Here is a 21,787-nt window from a genome sequence, read left to right on the forward strand (position 1 = left end):
ATTATGTCTTCCAAACAGGAAAACTTGCATGGATGCTGATCAACAACCAACAGGGTTTGAATAATGTCTCCAACATAACAAATGACCAAAACTTTTAACTCCCATCAATAAAAAAACACATAATACTGGTACCACCTCAAAAGATGTTATGAGGATTAAATTATTTATATTATATGATGTCTTATGGTGTCAGCAAAGAAGAACAAAGTCAACAAATGTTAGCTAGTAACTATGAAGAGCTGCCTTGATTAAAGCAAATTATTCATTAAATATAGTAAGAAATTGTTATAAAATGCATAATAAAATAAAATTATATATTTCATATAAAGGTAAAATTTATTAGAAAAATATAAGACAGAAATTGAAAATAAAAGCTACCTTACTGAAGGCGAAATATCAATTACACTAAAGGAAAATATCTGTCATGATTAAAACTACCACTTAATATATAATGTTTTATAAAAATTGCACAAATATATAAAACTAATGAATTATAGAGGTAATGGGGGACTTCAAAATGTAGAATCCTGGCATTAGGGAAAGATTCTGAAAGAAAATTCAATGATACGGAAAACAGTTAATAGTACTTTTTGTAATTTTAATACCAAGGCAGGAAAATAATAAACTTAAACATCATGTTTTTGTAGTATAATTTATGTACTCATTATATTGGTAAACAGTATTATATGCAACCAGGACTGACAAGCAGGCCAATGATATTTATCCTTAGAGAATCTAATTGAGTTATGGGAAATGGAAAACTTTTAGGTTCTTAGCTTAAAATATGCAATATTTTTAGCTATATACCACATACTATATCTTAAGAGCCATCTCTCTTTTTTTTTTGGTTAAACAGTTTTAAGAAAGGTTGGGGAAACTTATACCTTTCAGTTTCATTAGTCTAGATACCCAATGCCAACATTTCAAGTGCTCAAAGGCACAGGTAGCTAGAGGCTACCAAGTTGGAAACCACAGACAGAATTGTATTGGATATATCAGGGCAAGTAAAACACTTGGTGGGAAGGCGGGGCATAATTATAGTTAAGTAAGGAGCACTTTATAACGGCTTCTAAAGTTAGAAAGTAATGCTTGAAATTGTCAGTATCACATAATTTTTTCACCTGGACATAAGAGTAGGCACTTGAAATAAACTATATGCTTTAAATTTCTAGACATAGTTTCATATCTAATGTCAAAAAGAAGCAGCATATCTAAATATGTTGAAAAGTTAGTAGCACAGTTATTTCATCTTTGATTAAAACAACTTAACAAATGACAATCAACACAATTTTTCAAATCATTAACTGGTTTGTTTCAAATCACAAAACTTACTATGATCCGGTTGTTTCATTATTTTTTTAAAGCCATCTGAAATGATGAAACCATATTATTTTTAAAGAACTTTTTGTTTCATCTGGTATGATCAACCAGTCACAAATATATCAATATCCATTTTAGTGGATAAAAGGTCAAATTTCTATGTAAGTAGGAAGTTCTATCATGTTTCAACTTCAAAACCGTAATATGTCACCATGTGAATACCTAAAGCTACGACTACCTAATTAACTTATGTACATATCCCGTAAGGTCTTGTAGAACTAATACCACTCAATTTAAACCATTACAAATACTATTTAATTTTTTTATTTTTTTTGCATTTTGGGTCACACCCGGCAATGCACAGGGGTCACTCCTGGCTCATGCACTTAGGAATTACTCCTGGCAGTACTCGGGGGACCATATGGGATACTGGGAATCGAACCCGGGTCAGCCGCGTGCAAGGCAAACGCCCTACCCGCTGTGCTATTGCTCCAGCCCCACAAATACTATTTAGACTGAAATTATTATGAAAACTATCCTAAAACTTAACCAAGTTACCAATATACTGTAATCTTTATTCTTTTTTTTCCAGTGTTACAAACTATCTAACTACACTTATTTCTCCTTTTCAGATTTTTCTCATTTTATCTTGTTTCAAAATAGAATTTATATTAACTAATTAAAAATTTGAACTAAGTCTTAAATTTCTAGAACAAAAAAATAATGTTCTGTAACAGCATGTAAAATAGTCTTCATGATTAACATTATTTGCTTATTAAGTATGGACACACACCAATTTTCCATGCACTCAACAACTGCAGAAATTACTTATGGAAGGCAACTTTTGCAGGACAAAGTACAAAGAGTAAAAAACTGATTTTCAGATATGTGCCTTTCATTTTATTCAAGGATATTTAGATTTAGAAAACATAACAGAAGAATCAGCAGTCAGATACTAAGTGGAAATCACTGAAAACACAATGTTAGTTCTAATGGATGGATGATTGTGTTTGGTCTTTTGAAACTTTGAAGTATAGGTAAGTCTTGATCACACAAATTAATAAATCCTAAAGCTGGAGTTAACAATAACCATTACACCCAAATTCTGCAGCTTAGCCCAGCCAATTTTTCAAAAGGTCAGGTTGTGAACTGGAGAAGATCAGGGAGGTCCACCGCATAGCTTTGTTGCCAGGCATCTCTCGTCTGGATTGTTGCAGGCATTTATTAGTATTCGTCAGCAGACTCAACAGAGCAAACAAGAAATTCAAGCACGAATAATAAAATGAAATGCTGCTATATAACCCTTTGTCATTCAGCAAATATGGGACTTTTTAGCTACATTGTTCCTAAACCTGGGTTACTACTTTAATTTTTCTCCACAGTGCTGACTGAATGAGTATGCATGTGTGTTAAATGCAGAGCTCCCCTAACAACTGCAGGACTGCCATTTAATCTGTTGGTAGATGGACCATTTCCTGTGGGAACCCTAGCTATGATTTCCAGATCCACCAAATAAATCTCAGATTAAGATTCCAAATGAAACCTGCCTTTGGCAGATAAAAAATGTCAAGATGGATATAAACAGTAAAATTATAAATTATCTAGGTGTTGCATGACAAACCAATGTTCATTTTTTTTGTTGACACGTGCCCAGATATCAAAAACTATATGAGACATTCATCAAATGTCACACTTTCATAATATTGGAGCCATCATTAAAACTGTTTGACTAAGGACCTCAAAGTGTTTAAGCAGTAGCTCAAAAGTATATTTGTGCAAAGTAGAAGAATAAATTTACATATCAGCAGCAGCTCATAAGGGATGGGTAAATATTCTGTTTATCTCTCATTGTAATTCAGGTTACTTTAAATACGAGGTTTTAGAAAATCATTATGCTCTATATGGCATCATTACATAACTTCTTATGCAAATGACGTGTTTTATTCAAAATCACCATTTGTTTCTCTCGGTGGGGAGAGAAACAAAGCCTAAAAGGAAAAAGGTAGAGACTCATTTTATTAATCAACTGTGATTATTATGTGCCTTGTTAGTTACACTACAGTGTCATTAGCTTCTTGTAGAGTTAGCATTTTTAAGGATGAAAGAAAAAAAAAGGTTCACTACATACAATGATAAAAGCCCGAGAAAGTAAATCTGTTTGTTTTTAATGTTTTCATTTCAAACTATTTGGGGGAGGGGCAAAGATTTTTTTTTTAAAGGAAAAGGTAATAAAGGACCAATATAGAACATCTTAAGAGAACAAATGGCCTATTAAAAATGCAGAGGAAGTCTCTGATGCTAGTCTCTACTGCATTCTCAGGGGATCAAGGACTGCTTTTTTAATGAAAATTTTTTGTTTTGTCTATGCTCTTCTTACCTGGACTAATGCAGACTAGTCCTGGGTCTTAAACTGTATACTCGCTGATTATAAAAGATAGGCAATGAAGTTTTCCGAAAGAAACAGCTAATATAAAATTGTATTTTTCACTTTAAATACTTGAAAGCTTTTGCATAAAAAGGTTTTGGTGACTCCAAATTTTACAATAGTTTATTACTAAAAATTTAAAATCTAGTTTACCTAAAGCATATTTTTTTCCAACTGCAAATTCTTTATACCTCCTCTAATCTGTTGATAAGATATTCAATACCCTATACTCCATATCCCAATATTAGAGCTAATGCACAAGGCTGCATCCTTAAGGACTTCTTATTTGTTCTGTCTTTCCTGTCATATTTTCTCAAATACATTTTGCTGGTTCAAGGAAACTAATGCTAAATAAACCTTATATATCATATCCAATTAAGTATCAATATTAATGAAGGAAATAAATCTTCTGTCCAATTCTGATTACATATATGTACTGAAATGGCTCAAATTGACAAACATTATTATATTTTGGAGTACATCAAATTATTTTAGGTATAGCCAGTGAAACTATTAAAAAGCAAAATAAACTTTTTAATAAAAAATACTTAGCAAAACACTCTAAAAAGCATCTACACAAGTATAATGTGATCATATAAACTAGTCATTTTAACCTTCACTCACATGAGCAACGAGATTTTAAAATGATTAAATTTTTAAGAAGTCAAAAATAGAATTTTCTAAAATAATCACTTTTCATTCAAAATCTCATCAAAGTTTTCTATTTAGCAAAGAAATGTTAATATTACGGAAAGCTAAATATTTGAACAGTTTCAATTCAAGCAATTAGACTATAAAAGGGGTTGCATAACATTTGAAAATGTTGTGGTCCTGATTTGTTCTATTTTTTTTCTGTATTAATCTAAAAAATGTTGTATAAAAACACATTAAAAAACAAATACACATATCTAAAGACTCTCTTGGAGAAAAACTATCTGAAGTTTCTTCTGCAAAGACTAATGTTCTATCTAAGCTGCTTTGAATAAAAAGTTATACACATTAAAAGATGGAAGTACTGGCGATCCCCTAAATTATTTCACTTTAACAACTAGATTTCTCTTTAACCAAAAGTGGTACCTAATATAGTAGATGCAGTCCTACTCTACAAAGAGTAAACTGGAAAAAAAAAGTTTGAAAGGGTCTTATATTTAATCTATTCATCAATGTATGTCGACTCAGATATTCCAAAGCAACAAAATGTCACTGCACACTCAAGACTTTCTAGCAATCATACCAAAGTCACCATGGAACAACAATAGTTAATGGACTAAGCATGATTAACCAAAATTCTAATTTCTAGATATTAGAAAATTTAATTTCTAGAAAGTTAAAAATTCAGGTAATACAAAGATTTGGGTTGTAAAAGTGTTCCAGGAGGTGTTCTGGCATGAAAGAGCCATAGCCAGAAATGAAGAAGCAATTTGGTTGAAATGATGGAGAATACAATGCAAAGTAAAAACTTGAAACTTTAATTTCAAAATAAAATATTCATATTTCCTGACCCAAAATAACTGTGAGACTACACAGCAGAAGAAGAGATAAACTTTCATCAGTCAAATATTCACAAGTTATACAATGGGGGGCCACACCAATAACATAGAAATGGAGAAATAGAAGGTCCCTACTTACTATAAAGGAAAGTTACTACTTTTCACTTATTTTTTCATTGCTGTATTTATTACATATTATCATTTTTATAGCGTCCCACATAAACAGTATAGCATGAAATGATTAGACATTATAAATGCTACAAAAATGTTTCCTCACAAATGTTCCCTTATTAAGAATTTATCGGTAGATTCAGCAATTATACTGAATGTACAAGTATAGTTATAGTGGAGTATGATATAATGAGGTGGGGAGGAGGAGGGATCAATAAAGGGAATTTTTAACTTTCCACTCAATTTTGATGTGAACTGTTATCTACAATAAGTCCAGTAAATAACTGCAGTTCAAAGATGTACTCTGAAACACATTATCTTACAATTTTATACCAATTAAAAATTAATGCCAAATAAAATAGTTTGCAGCAAAAATTTACAAATATGAATTCTCCTATATTAATATGAATATCTCCTATATCGAAACAGTTGCTAATGAACTTTATAATGGTTAAAAAACTAAATTGCTCTCGGAAAAGTCTATTTTTCTACTGGCACTAAGTAACAAATTCATTTGTAACAAGCTTAAAAAAGGAACACCTAAAATCCCATTTTAATAAACATTTAAAATATGGGATTTTTTAAATATAAAAACAGTATAACCACAATCATTGAGAGTAGTCATGTATTTATTCTAGAAATGAATCAATCCTTATTGGCCATCTGCCAATAATCCTAAAACTATTTCCTTAAATATCCTACATGGTTATATGCAAAAAGCTATATGCAATCTATTAAGTTAGGAACTATGGAGATAAGCAACATTAATCTGACCTCAGACAAATTCTTCTTTAATTGTTCTGTGGCATATGGAAATTATTTGAAAGTGCATTCTAAAATATACACTTTCCCAAAGTGTAAATTTATTTGCCGTACATTACACTAAAGATAACGGTGATGATTTTTATTGCAACTGAGTTTTCAGTAGAGAAGTTTTATTCTAAGTAAACAGAATTGATTTTAGTCTAGGAAAAACACTAAATATAAGCTATAATACTTCGAAAAAGCTGTTTCTGTTTAAAATACTGCTCTTTATTGGTATTTAATACTTTTGAAACTTTCTAATACATCTACCTTCCATAGTTAGATGAAATAATAATAATAACAATCACATTTATTTAAGCCCTTTAAAAATGTCGAAAAGCTTTTTAAAAATATCTACTAAAACTGTTGCCAACATCGTTTAGTAAGAATAATTGTAATGGTATGTGGACTACATATCAAATAAATTTCCTGTTTCAGGTTTTATAGTAGATTATTTTTAATACTCAGTCCCTAATTTTCACAATAATGCTAAAGAAATTATCAACCTATTACATACTAAAGAAGTGTTTAAAAAAATACGACATGAAATCAAAATCAAGGTGTCCCGAACTCTAAATCTGTGTTCTTTCTTTCTATGATAATATCTTATTGTAATTACAAAATGCATTGGTTCTCTAGTACAATTTACTTTCAGCTTTAAAATAAAATCAAGTAGAATTAATTATTTTAGGGAAAGCATACCTTTACTTGCTGAAATTCCAATTATTATAGTTCAAGTCATATAACTTCACTCACAAAACATAACACCTAGATATAATATCCAGAACTTCAAGGACTGTTTAAATACCTAGTAATTTTTTCCCCAGATACCACAAAAATGGAGGTCCATTTTATACAACTTACCATTTACTTCTTCTCTGCTACAAAACAAAATAGTTTATGAAAATAAAAGACTTCTACAATCAACTTCACTCATAATGATCAACCATGCATGTTTTATAGTGTTGCAATGATGCGTATTCTAATCAAAATATTTACAAATCATGGAATATTTATAGATATAATTTGTTACACAACCACAGATAAAAGGTAAAAAGAGTACAAACTGTGAAGAAAAAAAAAAACCAATAATAAAAGGGTTTGATGTTGGCACATGAGTTCCCAATCCAAACAAAAATAAGCAGTGTTCTGATTTTAATACGAAACTAATGAACCATGTTCCAGTTACCTTTTACTCGGTTTTACTTCATCTGTGTAGAAAACCATAAGAAGCATGACTACAAAAGGTAATAGCTACTTCAATTCTAAAATTAAGAGATGATTACTGTTTACTCGATTTAGCAAGGCAAAATTATTGAGATATTTGGCTTACTACAATAAAATACATCACGTAAGGACTCGATTAAAATAAGCAATTCTAGAAGTATTTTTTCACCTCAGGTTTCAAATGAGTATAATGATTTGGTAACATTTCTATTCTTAAGCTTAAGAGAAAGTAGTTTAAAATCATGAGATATACATATATATGAATTAAAATAATATACAGATTAAAAAGAAATACTTGGTACAAAATACCTATTTATTCACTGAGAATATGATTTTCTAAATAATAAACCCAAAAATATTAAGAAACTTCTAAAATTGAAAGGTTCTGTTCAAAGTTTTGTCCAATCTAGGTGATTCTTTTTACCTTACCTTCAAGAAATATTTAAAATATAATAATTTGGAACATGTTATAACCTTTTTTTAACCTTTCTTAGGGAACACTGACCCCTAAAGGTTCTAAATTTAAATAGGTATCGTAATATTATAAACTTTACTGCACATCCAGGCTTTACTTATCTACATAATTATAGGTATCTGTACCATGGTGAGTATGTTTTTTCATAAATAACATGTAAACTATCTCAATGAACTGTTACACACTATAAAACAAGTTATGTTTCTGCTAATATAATTAAAAATGGAAAATTAATAAATATCCAGGAACTTATATTATGACAAATAACTACTCAGAAATTTCTGACCTTTTAAAATTCTTATATATGTATAGATTGACAAGCAAATGCCCAAAAAGGGCTAAGGAGTGACAACTTTTTCAGTGGGTTGATTACATTAAGTCTGATAATTTTTTTTAAAGAACTCCAGAAAAATTACCAAGTCTTCACCTAAAAACAAAACTTGAGATCACAGAAAGCTGTGATAAATGCTCCCATGATAACACAAGTTTATTCACTCAATTTTTTTTCCATCAGCTTAAAAATTTCACTTCTTCAGGGTTGCTTTTTAACTGCTTAAAGAAATTATAGAAGTCTTTATTCATCTTACCTATCAACAAAGAAAAATGTACATCACAGTCCTCATTAAAGCCTATCTCAATCAAAACTGTAGTCAGACTATTTCATCAATGTCTCTACAAAAAAGGTAGGAAGGAAATAGCCACTTCCATAAAATGAAATTTCTAAGATAATAACAAAGCATATCTGTCATTTAAAATAATCTGATTTTCTTAAAAAATTAAGATATTAATTATGACAATGATCTATAAACATTAAGATATTAATTATGACAATGATCTATAAACATTAGAGTAAAATGGAATACTGGAGTAATTTCTACTTTATGATAAAGTCAACAAGTGTTATCAAGAAGATGACCATGAGATTTTACTGTTTAGACATAACCATTATCAAGAAACAGAAGATACTACATTTACCCGTTTAACTTTATATTTTAATGTTTCATTAAAAGGAACTTACATGAAGGAGTCTTATTCCCATTTTGGATGTCAAAATAAAATGCCTATAAAAACGCAAATATTTCTGTTTCTGGTATATACAGTGAGGTCTATGACTTCTGCAAACTATTTAAGCATCTGATGTCTTCAATTCTGAAATCCTCTCCATAAGATTTCTAGAGCTTCCACTGCTACCTTGCTTAACCTTTCCTGGTTATTCTACATTCAAGAGATGTATTTCCTCTGTAGTCTCCAGCTCATACATACATTGAAAACAATTCCTCAGGCTCTTAAAGATCCTTTTGTCTTTAACTTGAATTATGACTTACACAGCAATCAGACTCTTAAGTATAAAAAATGAGCAATGCAGACATCTGTTTAATCCTCTTTCCTTATTTGCACATAAGTAAAACTGCTTTATGCTCTTCAAAGTTTGCTTATTTGTAAAAATGAACAAAATTAGCTATGACACTAGTTCTCAATTTCACACCAAAACAGCCTTATCACAAACTTGAATTAATATGGATTAAAGTTGTCATAGAAGTCACTCCACTATTAACTTTGCATTAAAAACCTTGTAACTATTTTATGTAAAAGTTTTTTAGTTATCTGGATTCTAACCTCAGAATAAGAAATCGCATGTCAAATAAAAAGAGAAAGATTGCTAATAGTAAGGTAGTAGTAAAAGGAAAATGTCTAACTCAAAAATCAAAATCAAACACACAAATTAGGGGAAAAGTATATTCAGAAAGCATAGCATCCTTTTAAACTTCAAAAGAAAGTACAGTTGCTAACTTTAGTACAGTGATGACAACCCTCAGAAGTGGCCTTCAATCACCTGAAAAAGGTAACCATGGGGGTGATACATGGTGAAAGGGAGGGCTGTTTCGGGTGGGGGAATTAAAAAGAGAGAGATGCATGCACTGTTAATTTAAAGGAAATGATGTTACACAATACTTTATTCAGAATAAATTAGTTCCTAAGGATTCTAGATTTTCAGTATTTTACTGAAAGAGGTCTCAATTAAAAAAAAAAAACCTTAACATTTGTTTAAATCTCTTTATGGATCTTGCTTTATAAAATGCGAGAGAGGAGAGGAGGAAGAGAGAAGAGAGAGTGAAGTAGAGAAATAAGAGAGGGAAAGGAGAAAAGAGGAGAATATAAAAGAGAGTGGAGAGAAGTGAGAGGAGAGAGAGGGGAGAGAGGTAAAGAGAGGGGAGGAGCGGAGGAAAGGAGAGATGGACATGCTCTACCTACAGAGATAGTCAAGGACGAATGTGCTCCACCTACCTACCTGCCTACCTAATCATCAGAGTCTCTCTCAGTCTTTCAGACTGTGCGTGACACCCCCCACCCCAAGCTCTCTCTCTCTGCCCCTACCTCCCCCATTCTTAGTGTCTTGGTGTCCTTCTCTATATCCATGAACATATCTGCATTATCTCTGTTGCCCAAAGTTTCTCTGACTCTTCTAATCCATCATTTGTGACTCTTTCTTGTTCTAGACACTGTTTTTATCTTGCTGAGTTTTGAAGGGTCCATCACTCTCTCTGTAACCATTTGTCTGTCTTTTCTCTCCATGTGTTTATATCACTTTTGATAATTTTTATTGAGTATACTATTCTGGGGGTATCTGTGTGTAAGTCTGGGCTATCTCTGAGTATCTTGTATGTGTCTTTTTCTCTGAGAATGTGTGTGTGTGTGTGTGTGTGTATTACATTGTACTTCTTTAAAATGTGGGTCTCTGTATGTGCACAAAAAAAAAAGAGTGGGAGTAAAGTGACACAAAAAACATGTGCCCTGGTCTGCCTTAAATACATTGGTTTGTACAAACACACTTCATTCAGTGGCTTGATCTAGCATAATACCTGGGGTTGGTATTAATACCTAAAAAGTCCTTACCTTTTGACCAGTCTTCCATTTGTACTTCTGCTCTTGTTTGCTCTGGCAATGTCTCTTGCTCTTGCTCCAAGATTTGAAGCTAAATTAAAGCCAACTCTAGATAAATAAACTTAAAACAATATATCAGGACACACACACCAAAACCTTACTTGAACACAGAATTTATAGGGTAAACTTTATTTTTTTAAAGATTAACAATAGGACAATTAACAGTATGTTTTAACAATGAAATTAGTCTTTTTTCTTCATGAAAAGATTCTTTGTTTCAAATATACTTAAGTAAATACAGTACAGGCTAAGCTTCTAGACATTCTTAATTTTTTGATTAGAAAAACTACGATTTTATTTAACTTAAGTCTTCCCAAACTATAACAATTTAAGAAAAATCAAAAATTTACTGATATAACTTTAGACAAAGATTTATAAATCTGACACTACTATACTTTAATAAAATATTTTATACATGGGTAATTTAAGAATACTGATCCATTTTTACAAAAACAAAGACTATCATTAACTTGGGAATTGCCGGTATTTCTTTTTTTATATTTGTTTTCATTATAAATATGATTAAGCTGTGGCTGTGAAAGGGGTTTTTTTTTGGTGGTTTTTTTTTTTGGTTTTTATTATTTTTTGGGGGGGGTGACTTTTAAGGAGAATAAAATTAGATTTACCTTGCAGCTAGGGCTCCACTTCCTTTAAAAAGTCCTCAAATAAAGCTGTAGTAAGCTTCTCCTTTTCCAATTTTCTCTAAATATGTTGATCTGGAGTTGGCAATCTTTTTCTAAGTTCCTCATTTACTTTTGGATTAGCTGAAAATATAGGAAGTTATTAATATCAAAGAAATATGTTCCAGTCAATGAAGCCATTTCCCTACATATTGCCCAAAAAGGTTAATAATAATTGCAGTCTTTTAATAAGAGATTCATATAGCAAGACATGTAGAAAATACAGTCTTTAATAACCTCTGGAGTATTTTAAAACATGTCTTACAGGCCTTAATGTGCTTAGTAATATACTATTTAAAACCATAATTTTATCCCTCTGCAATATACAGTCACTTTTCCTCATCATTTACCCAGCTAATGAATGCCAGCAATTAGTAAAATGTAATCCCATTGCACAATCATTTTAATGCTTTTAGCACTCAGAAAAGTAAACACCAAATTAATACTGCTCAAGCCATATCAGATCCTAGTTGGAAGCAAGCAATTATAGTTCAGCTCCTCAGGTGTAATTAAATGATTGGAATGATTTAGTTCCATAAATGCAAGTTAATTCATAAGCAAGCAACAAATATACTGGGAGTAATTACAAGAAACATTGACAGTCTAAGCAGGGCTAATTCTTTTATGAGCCTGACATAGTAAAATGCTGCCCTCTCCTGGACATATAAGTGAATATCTCAGAACTGAAAACAAAATACCCTTGATCTCTGTCCAAAAAAACCAAACTTCTAAAAGCCACAAGAAAAAATAAAAGTGACCACCTTGTTAGACTGCTAAATTAAAAGTTAAACATACAGATTAATCTTCCATATTTTGTACACATTTCTGTATTTAATACTTCTCCTGGTGAAGCTCCACATATAAGTCCAGGAACATACCAGGTAATTCTTACATTTCCCAACATGTTTTTGTTTCTTTGAAAGGAAGATCTCTCGGAGCAGTGCTGGAGGATCTGTGGTACTGATGATTAAATCTAGGGCTCTTGCACAAAAACATATGTACACCAGCCCTTTAAAATAAAATCTTCCTGGTCCAATTCTTGTATTTCTAACAAAATCAAATTATGCATATACAGTACTGACAGGCTGCAAAGAAACTTTTTTCGTTGGGATTATGAGGCCAATACCCATATTCTTTTATTGGTAAACTTTAACTGGACTGTTTTACATAATAATTACTTATAACTACTAAAATTTGTAAATCTGATTCAGTATTACTGTGACTATTCACAATGGTTTAAAATTAATGTTTTCAACAAAACATTTGATTTAATAATCAAACACAATACTGTCATAAGCAGTCTTAAAAACTAAAAACATAAAACACTGAGTACACCAAAAAAAAAAGAAAAAGAAAAAGAGAAAGAAAAAAGAAAAAAAGCCAACCATTTTAGGTATCAATTAAGACAATCTCAACTTTTCTTAGGTTTAAATTAAAACTTTACATGTATACTATTTAGACGGTTCTAACTAAACATTGCATATTAAACTTTCAGAAGCTTAATTATCATACATTCAAATTAGACTATAATCAATAAGTTCATGTTAAAACACATATATTTCTAGCACCATACCAAGTAGAACGAACCCTCTGACTTCCTGAAAAACTGAATACATTCTCAAATAATACCAACAGCATGCATGGATTTCAATTCTCCAATAAATATAAATAATACTGCAGACCATAATGTGTTTTTATTTTTTCTTTTGTTTTGGTACTATTGTTGGTCCCCTAATGTTTACTTAAGAGTTAAATACTATGATAATTTATCTGGACAACTGGTGTTGTCCTGGGCTTACTCCTGGCTCTGCACTCAGGAATCACTCTTGGCAGTGCTCAGAGGACCATGTGAGATGCCAAAAACTGAATGGAGGTTGGCCACATGAAAGGAAAATGCCCTGCCTGCTGTACTATCACTCCAGTTTCTAGATCATAATGTTTAGTATTACCAGTACTTGGAGGGAAGGAGAGAGGGTAAGTGCCTTTCTAATATGTTTTCAAATACATTTAAAAAACTATATTCTACATCATAGAATATAATCACATGTATACAAGTAAACAATGTATATAAACAACAAAGCTGTGTAAACAATAAAAAGAAATCAAAATAACTAAGCTTAAAATGTACAGCACACATCCTCTGCCCTTATTATAACAGTGTGATTTTTCAATTCATATCTTGTACACTGTAAGTTAATTGCTTTTGGAAAGTACTTATTATTCATGTAAAAATTAATGTGCCAATGTGTTTAAATCCTCTTAAATGACCATTCATGCATCTTCTTTAAGTACCAACGAAATCTGTCAAAAGACATCAATGCAAATGGTCTTAAAGAAAGTTCTAATAGAGAATTTTTTTCTACTAACATAAGATTTTCATATTCACTAACTTTACTTAAATTCCATTAATTTTTTAAGCTACTTTTAATAAATTCACCAAGTAAAATTTTTAGGCCCCATAGTCTGTCATTTGTGTTCCAGCTGACATTATGAATATTAATAACAGTGTTATCCTGATTAAATAGGCTTCATATGAAATCCCTGTGAATCCTATAGCTCAGACATCTCATTTTTCCAACTCTTTATGAATTTGGATTCAGACATTAAACTGGAAAAATCTTAAAAAACAGATTTAATGGCACATTTGCATATCGTTAAGAAAAAATTAGATGTTCTAATGATTCAGATAATTATAACATATTGTTACTGAAATAGATTTCTATAACATGCATCATATTTTATACTTCTAGTTCACACAAAGGATTAAGAGCTAATAAAATATGAATTCCTTTCCTTACATTCACCATAAAGATTTGACATCAAGAACTTATTTTTGTCAAAAAAATCATATTAAAGTGGGATGATTTGGTAGTAGGCATCAAATAAGTTAAGGCTTATTTTAAAAATTAATTTGCTATGTCAAAGACAAAATATTTATCATAAGTAATATATGTATATATATGAACCAAGAAGCAACATAAAATAGATTTCTAATTAAATTTTGCTTCATTTCACTGAAAAAATTCAAGTTTAAAAATAAGTTCTTTAATGCAGACAGAAAATATCATATTAGCATCTATTCAATCAAAATCTTTTCCATCACAAATTCTAATCTCATTTCCTCCAAGTAATTTTAATTATCAAATGAAGCATATTACTATGTTGAATGAAAAATTATTTTATTAAATCACATACCTCCTTCTCCCTTTAAATACATGACAATCTAAAAATATCTACTAAGATATTCTACATTCATCCCTATAAAAAAATTGTAGACTGAAAAATTTAAACAAACATCGTTTTGCTCTCAATCGCAACTTGACTCTCCTTGTTTACTCAGCAGTTAAACACTGAAACAAATTTTTTTCTCTGACCAGTCTAAAATTTCTAGTCTGCCTAAAAGTTACCAGTAATTCTAACAATTATTCTTTAAAATTAGCCAAGATCTTTGAGACAGATTTCATTCCCCAATGCAGTTAACACCAGGATTTTGAACATTTAAAACAAGAGATGCCACTCTCCCTACCTTCCTCCGTTCTCCCACAAAAGCCATATCATGACAGAGTTTTTCTGGCTAACTGGTGAACAGTACTTTTCTGCCCCATAATGCCACCTTAATTTAATCACAAATTTGTGTAAACCCAAAATTTAATTAGGAGTAATTTAGAATGCTACTTCATATCTCACTTTAAGTCCATAAAATATTAATTCTACACTCCCTCGATTGAGAAGTATTGCTGATCTGTATTGAAAGTGTTTAAATTTCTTCGAGCCAATTATTTTACCATGTAACCCAACATATACAATGTAAGTGTTCTATAGCTGGATTTTCATTAAGTCTCTCAAACACTGAGTCCCTGGCACATTCTCTTGCCCAAAAGAAATTCTTTCACTTACTGTGCTTCACATTACAGCCTACTTGAGCACCAGAAAATTCAAGCTCCTTAGAACCCGGGAAAGCTAAGAGAGGCTTAGGAGAAAAGTACAAGATAAACAAGGTCCCATACTACAGTTATCAAATTTTAAAACACATATTCTATTTGGACCCTCAGTTCTACTACCAACACAGTATTTAGAAAAAAAAAAGTGTAAGTCATATCTTATCTTTGTATACAAAGAAGCAATATTTATTTGTAAGAACAAGTAATTCTAGTCATAATGGATTTCTTCCTTTCCCTGAACTTATGAACTCTTTAAATTTCCAAATCACTCTTCATCACTAGATATCATTCAAAACTCATGTCCTCAAAAGTTTTTAAGGGCTACCCTACTTAAAGCAAAAGCTCTCATTGGGCTATGTACCCATGCTACTGCCTTCACAAAATAATATTTGATTTATTTAACTGGTTTTGTTCATTCTTTTTTAGGAGACTTGGGGGACACACCTGGTGGTGCTCATGGGACCAAACTATGCCAAAGACTAAGCCTGGGCCCGCTGCATTGAATTCTCTCTCTAGTACCTTATTTAAACGTTTTAAATATATCTCAGTCAATCATGTATATATGTGTGTAATGAAGACAGGCCTTTCTTTTTCTCCACCTGTATCCTTAAAACAGTGACGGGCATACAGTAGTGTATTTTCATGGACATGAATGGTGGATGAAATATTTAGCAGGAAAATAGATGTACCACAATGTTTATCAATAAAAAGGTCAAATAAACTGTGATATAAACATACAGAAAAATATAAACTTTGAACCACAAAGAGAAAAATATAATATAAACTATATGTGGAAGATTCAGTCAACAAATACCTAAGTACCTACTAGGTGTCACACACTGCTCTAGGAGTAAAAATAATTAATAAGAAATTTCATACCCAAAAATACCATTAGAGAAAATATAAAAGTGTAGAATGAGATTAAAACATAAGAAAAAGTTAAATATACCTGCAATAATCTTTAAAATGTATAATTATGTTTATTTTCCTTTAAGAAAAAATTACCCATGGCTATCTGAAAAGAAGGCCCAAGATTTGAAGTAGGGAGGGTAAGGATAAAGAAAATGTTTATGCTTCACCTTATATCTATCTGCATGTCTTTTTTACTTGCTAGCAATTTAACTGTATTTATTAGTAGTCTGGGAATTTAACAAAAATCTCTAAAGAATGCCACATTACATCTGATATATTCAAAATGAATAGAAAGAAAGTAATACCACTATTGCCTAGTTGATCTTTATACTTATATTTTGTTAGGGTTGTTTGATTGTTTACTTAGTTTAAGTAGAGTTAAAAGTTCAAGTTAAACTAAGATATGTCCAGAATTTTTTGACTGGAAAATATAAAATGAGAGTATTTTCTAAGAATTAAGTACATATTTCTTAGAATAATTGCACTTCTTTGCTTATTTAGCACTATTTACAATAGTTTTAGCAACTAGGATTCTAAAATTTGGAACATTTAAAATAAAAATAAGTTGTTCTATATTACAGTCACCATTTTGTGACACATAATTCTGTTATATGCCTTAGTAATCAAGAAAGCTGTATTAAAAAATTACTTCCCATCACTAAGATTCATAAAAGGGCATCAAATTATGATAAAATAAAATTTGGTATTTTAAACTTATGGTTTTCATGCTTTCAAAACCTCCAGGACTAAACGGTAAGCTACTTGGAGCACTGCAAAAGTTTTCAGGACTAGTTAAAAAGGAACTGTAGAATATGGGTATGGCATTGCATAGCTCACTGATGAAAGTTTTTCAAAAGCAAAATTTAACAACTACTATTTTGAGAGGGCTAAGCAGATACAGGATTTTCTAAAACAGCCTAAAACACTCCGCCCCAGGTCAAACTAAATGAAATCTCTTAATCAAGCAGAGAACAAAATATAAAAACAAAATCAGCTTATGGAATAGTTTCTCTACGGAACAAACAGCTTGTTTTCATAAGACTCATATGGATGCCAAGTTCTGATGCAATGACAAAACTCTTTCACACAAAGACTTCACATTTATGCACCATGTGAACTTCTTGGCAACTCAAAGGTAAAGTATTAGAGCAAGTTAAATTGATCTAATTACAACTGGCATGAATAGCCAATTGCAATAAAATAAAAGCTACTTAAAATGTAAAAGAGTAAAAATAATTACATATGGTCTTAATCCATCATGCAACATAACGCTAATAGCTTTTCAAAAAAAAATCTATTTAATGATGTGCTAAAGTTCATTTAGGGTAAGTACCAATAAAATCATTAACAAATAACAGCATATGTGAGAATATACAGTAATAAGTTACTTTTTGCATCCTGAATATAACAGGAAATCATACATTATATAATTAATACAATGTTTATCTATATAATTTTCTAAGATTACATTATATGATATCCAGTGTAAAATCACATGTAAATTCTATTTTACTTAAATGGGAATGTCAAGAGACAAAATCTAGGGTGTAAAATACAATTACTAGAAATAAAATCTTTCAAGAGTAAGATAAATATTAGGTTTCTGATTCTAATTTTTTGTTCAACATTAAGAAAGGTCAGTCTTATTAATCTGAGCAATTACAAAAGTTCATAAAATTTTGAGTCACTTTTAATAACTGTCTTCATTAATGAATAGTAACAAGAATATGGTACTAAAGTAGATATCCATTGGCTGTTGTAGAATAAGATTAGAGTACATAAAGAAAAAACATAAAAAGCCAAACTACAGATATTTTCTTCAATAAAATTTTAACAGTATTTCAATACTCTTCTTGCATTTAAAAATTATTATCTAATTTAAACTGCAAATATATCTGAATGTTAGATGATCCCTTCTTTTACTATATACTATAGAGGTCTTAGGACATAAGATGTATATTTTAACTAAAAATGCTTCAGAAATACATTTTATCAAAACCCCCAAATGGCAGTAAATGAATTAAAAATATTTACAAACTAGTAATTAATCAGCAAACTCTTCAGCATGATAAGTTAAGCAGTGTATGATAATTTCTAAGTATTTCTCAAATATACAAATGGTATATATTAACAATTTTCATTTAAAATAGAAATATTACTTGTTTTCAAGAAAATTTCCTCTCTAGGATTGCTTGCTTACAAATTTAATCATGATTCCTGTGAAACTATATAAAATTTGGCATTCTACACTAATTATATAAGAAAACCTTTTTCTAGATGGCAAATAGAGTGAAGAGAAAACAAAATTATCTTATGTCATAAACAGTAAAACTATTACAAAGCAGCAAACAATATAAGGATTTTTCTAATAGATACTATCATGGGCTGTGCAGACAGAATATGGGGATTTAGGTAAAACTAGATACTAACATTAACCATAAAAGATAAATGATGAAGCTGCATAATACATATACTGGGGTTCATTAATATTTTCTCTACTACTGTATTTCCCTATTTTCCTTAAATATATTGTAAAAAATAACAGCATTTTTCTAGAAGTCATCAATCTTTCACATTACCAGCAATGAACTAGTAATAATCATATATTATATAGTACATAACATACATATGAACATAACATATCATACAGTGTATTATCATGACCTCAAAATCCCATCTCATGCCTGGTAAAGACACACACAATATATCATGCAACAATAATGTACATCTTCACAAATATATACACATATTGTGCATCATTCACAAACATACACATATAGGCCTCACACAGATGCTGTACTGCATGCCACTCAAAAGCCATAAATTTCACCTAAGCATTCCCTTCAAATATATCGGCTGAAGGACCTTTATTTATTGATATGCTTTAGAATTAGGGTAGGAGTGACAGTACAGCACCTAGGACATTTGCCTGCACGTGGCCGATCCAGGTTCAATCTCAGGCAACCCATATGGTTCCCAGAGTACTGACAGGAGTAATTCCTGAGTACAGAGCCAGAAGTAAATTCCCCAGATGTGATCCAAAAAAAAAAAAAAGAAAAGCTTTAGAATTCTTTTTTTTACGCTTAGATCTAACCACTTTCTAAAAGTAATGCCGTCTGATATCAGTGACTTTGTGCTTATGAGTAACAGGGTAGGTATACTCTGTTATTTTCACTCTTGGTTAGTACACATTTTCTATCCAAACTCCTCACATGCCATCTGTTGTGCTTTTAAGCAACAGCCTGGTTACCTCTCTATGACCACAGACTTGCAGTAAGTAACTTATGATTATCATTTATTATTTTAGAAGACAATTATTCCACTGCTGGAATGTTTCCCATCTGTAAAAAAATCAATGTCCTTGTATAAAAATGATACTTTTTAAATTAATTAAAGATAGTGACTTACAGAGGAGTATAAGCAGAAATAGTGCCAATGATTACACCATCATGTCTCAAAAGTTTTAGATCTTTTACCATTTAAGATATTCCAACCCAACTGAAATAATTAAACATTTGCTAGAACAGCTCCTCATATACAGCACGAAGTTTTAAAACACTGACAGAAACATCTTCAATATTTTTAAAACACAGAGAAGCTTCAGAGGAAAAAAAAGAAATAGTCACAGTTCAAAATCAATCCAAAACAGACAATGTGTAGATAAGCAATCCGTGGCAGTGCTAAAACCGAACAGCTTTAAGATTAAGAGTTTAAGCAAACTTTCTCCTTTCATAAATAGAAATCAGATAATCTAGAATCACCCATACATTATCTTAGATATAGGGCGCCCACTAAATTAGGTGGAACAGAGATCAAAACCAAAAGCCTTTGCCATAGTGGGTTAAGGCATCCAAATCTGTATTTCAATCAACCAGCATAAAGCTCGTTAGCAACCCAAGACCACAGAATCCATTCAAAATAGGGAAGGGAAATAGAGTGCAGGTCATGAACTCAATTCCTTTTTTCAGATAATTTCTTTTGAAAATAAGCTCAGGAACTGGGAAGGTGGCCCTAAGGGCAGGTACATAGTTTTGGCATGCCCAGGTCTCTGGCTCCGATCCCCAGCACAGTATGGCCTCCTGAAAACTGCCTGGATGCCCACCCCATCAACCACTGGGGAGGCCGGCAGGGGGAGAGGTGGGGTGGGGTGAATGAGTGAAGAATGTAATGACAACAACAACAAAAAGCACAAAAGCTCATAGACATAAAAAGTGGGAAAATTTTGACAAAAGGGAAAAAAGCACGGAAAAGGGCAGTAAGGATTTTTATTTGAACTAGAGAAAATAAAAGAATTTAAAATGAATTTTCAAAATAGGTAAAAAAATTTAATTCCCAGGGGCCGTGAAGATAACAGAGCAGGTAGGGTGCTTGCCTTGCGCATGCTAATCTGGGTTTGATCCTGGCACCCCAAATGGTCCCCAAAGGCCCCATCAGAAGTGATCCTCTTGTGTTGGTGGTAAAGTGGTGAGTGTAGCTGCCTTCCAGAAGTGATCCTCAAGCACAGAACCAGCAATAAAATTTGAGCACAGCCAGGTGCGACCCTAAAATTTCAATTTCCAAAATTTGTTTGATTAAGCAATTTAATACACTAAATGAAGTGAAGAAAACTCCAAGAATGATTCATTAAAAAAAGAAGAGTATGAATTTTATCAAGTATTCTTATTTGGAATTGGATATATGATATACAGAAAACTAGGCAAAAATAAATAAGATTTATTTATCTTTAGCAATAAGTTATGCAGCATTCAGTACATACTACATGTATCAGTGGTGACTAGCACCAATATGACCATAACAACCTATTAAACTGTCCATTTTTCTTGAAACAATAGAATTATATTGGACAGAAGATAATAAAAAATGAATATAACGGTGGGAAAGGTATCAAAGAGAGCTCCACCCTTGAAGTAGTTACTTGATGGGTCTCCCCCTACTCACTCTCCCCCTCTATTAGGAAGGGTTGAGCTGCTGCTAAAATGTATTCTTCCCAGTCCCTTTGTGCCTTCTTATAGTCTGAATGTAAAATGAAGTTCAATCAAGTGAATGTCCTCCAACAAGCTATGAAAGAAGAAAGTAAAGTGGCAGTCATTGTCTGCTTTCAGCATTTGAGGTTCGACAGAAGGAAACTGTAGTGTTCAGACTCCAAAGTCTGATGTCTATTATGAGATTCCTAGATGTGACAACCACTTAGGAGTCATCATCGACAGTAACAATAATAGCAGTTTTCTACAGTTTGATTATAATGACATCAGAGGCACTAAACATAGCTCGGGAACTCTATTCTAGCACTTAGAATAATTTTTGTATGCTTAATCCCCATGTTACTTTCTGTTAGAATTGCCTAGGATTTTCTTTTCTGTTCCATAGGTGACATATTTGTATCTTCCAAATCTTTGATA

General features: G+C 31.4%; 1 protein-coding gene across 4 annotated transcripts in view; it reads right to left on the bottom strand.

Annotated features, from left to right (window-relative positions):
• MIPOL1 (mirror-image polydactyly 1) overlaps positions 1–21,787 on the bottom strand; it is a 294,074-nt gene that overhangs the window by 235,652 nt on the left and 36,635 nt on the right. For 3 of the 4 annotated variants that reach the window (XM_055133477.1, XM_055133474.1, XM_055133475.1), the window contains 2 exons: positions 11,482–11,619; positions 10,808–10,886 (listed from right to left, as the gene is read on the bottom strand). In XM_055133477.1, the coding sequence (XP_054989452.1) occupies positions 10,808–10,826 (19 nt within the window). In that variant the 5' untranslated portion in view covers positions 10,827–10,886; positions 11,482–11,619. Of the gene's footprint in view, positions 1–8,930; positions 8,943–10,807; positions 10,887–11,481; positions 11,620–21,787 lie in introns of those variants that run through there. The other variant, XM_004612131.3, reaches the window with a different exon arrangement.

The sequence above is a fragment of the Sorex araneus genome, chromosome 3 (genome assembly GCF_027595985.1).
Source record: "Sorex araneus isolate mSorAra2 chromosome 3, mSorAra2.pri, whole genome shotgun sequence".
Lineage (NCBI taxonomy): Eukaryota > Metazoa > Chordata > Mammalia > Eulipotyphla > Soricidae > Sorex > Sorex araneus.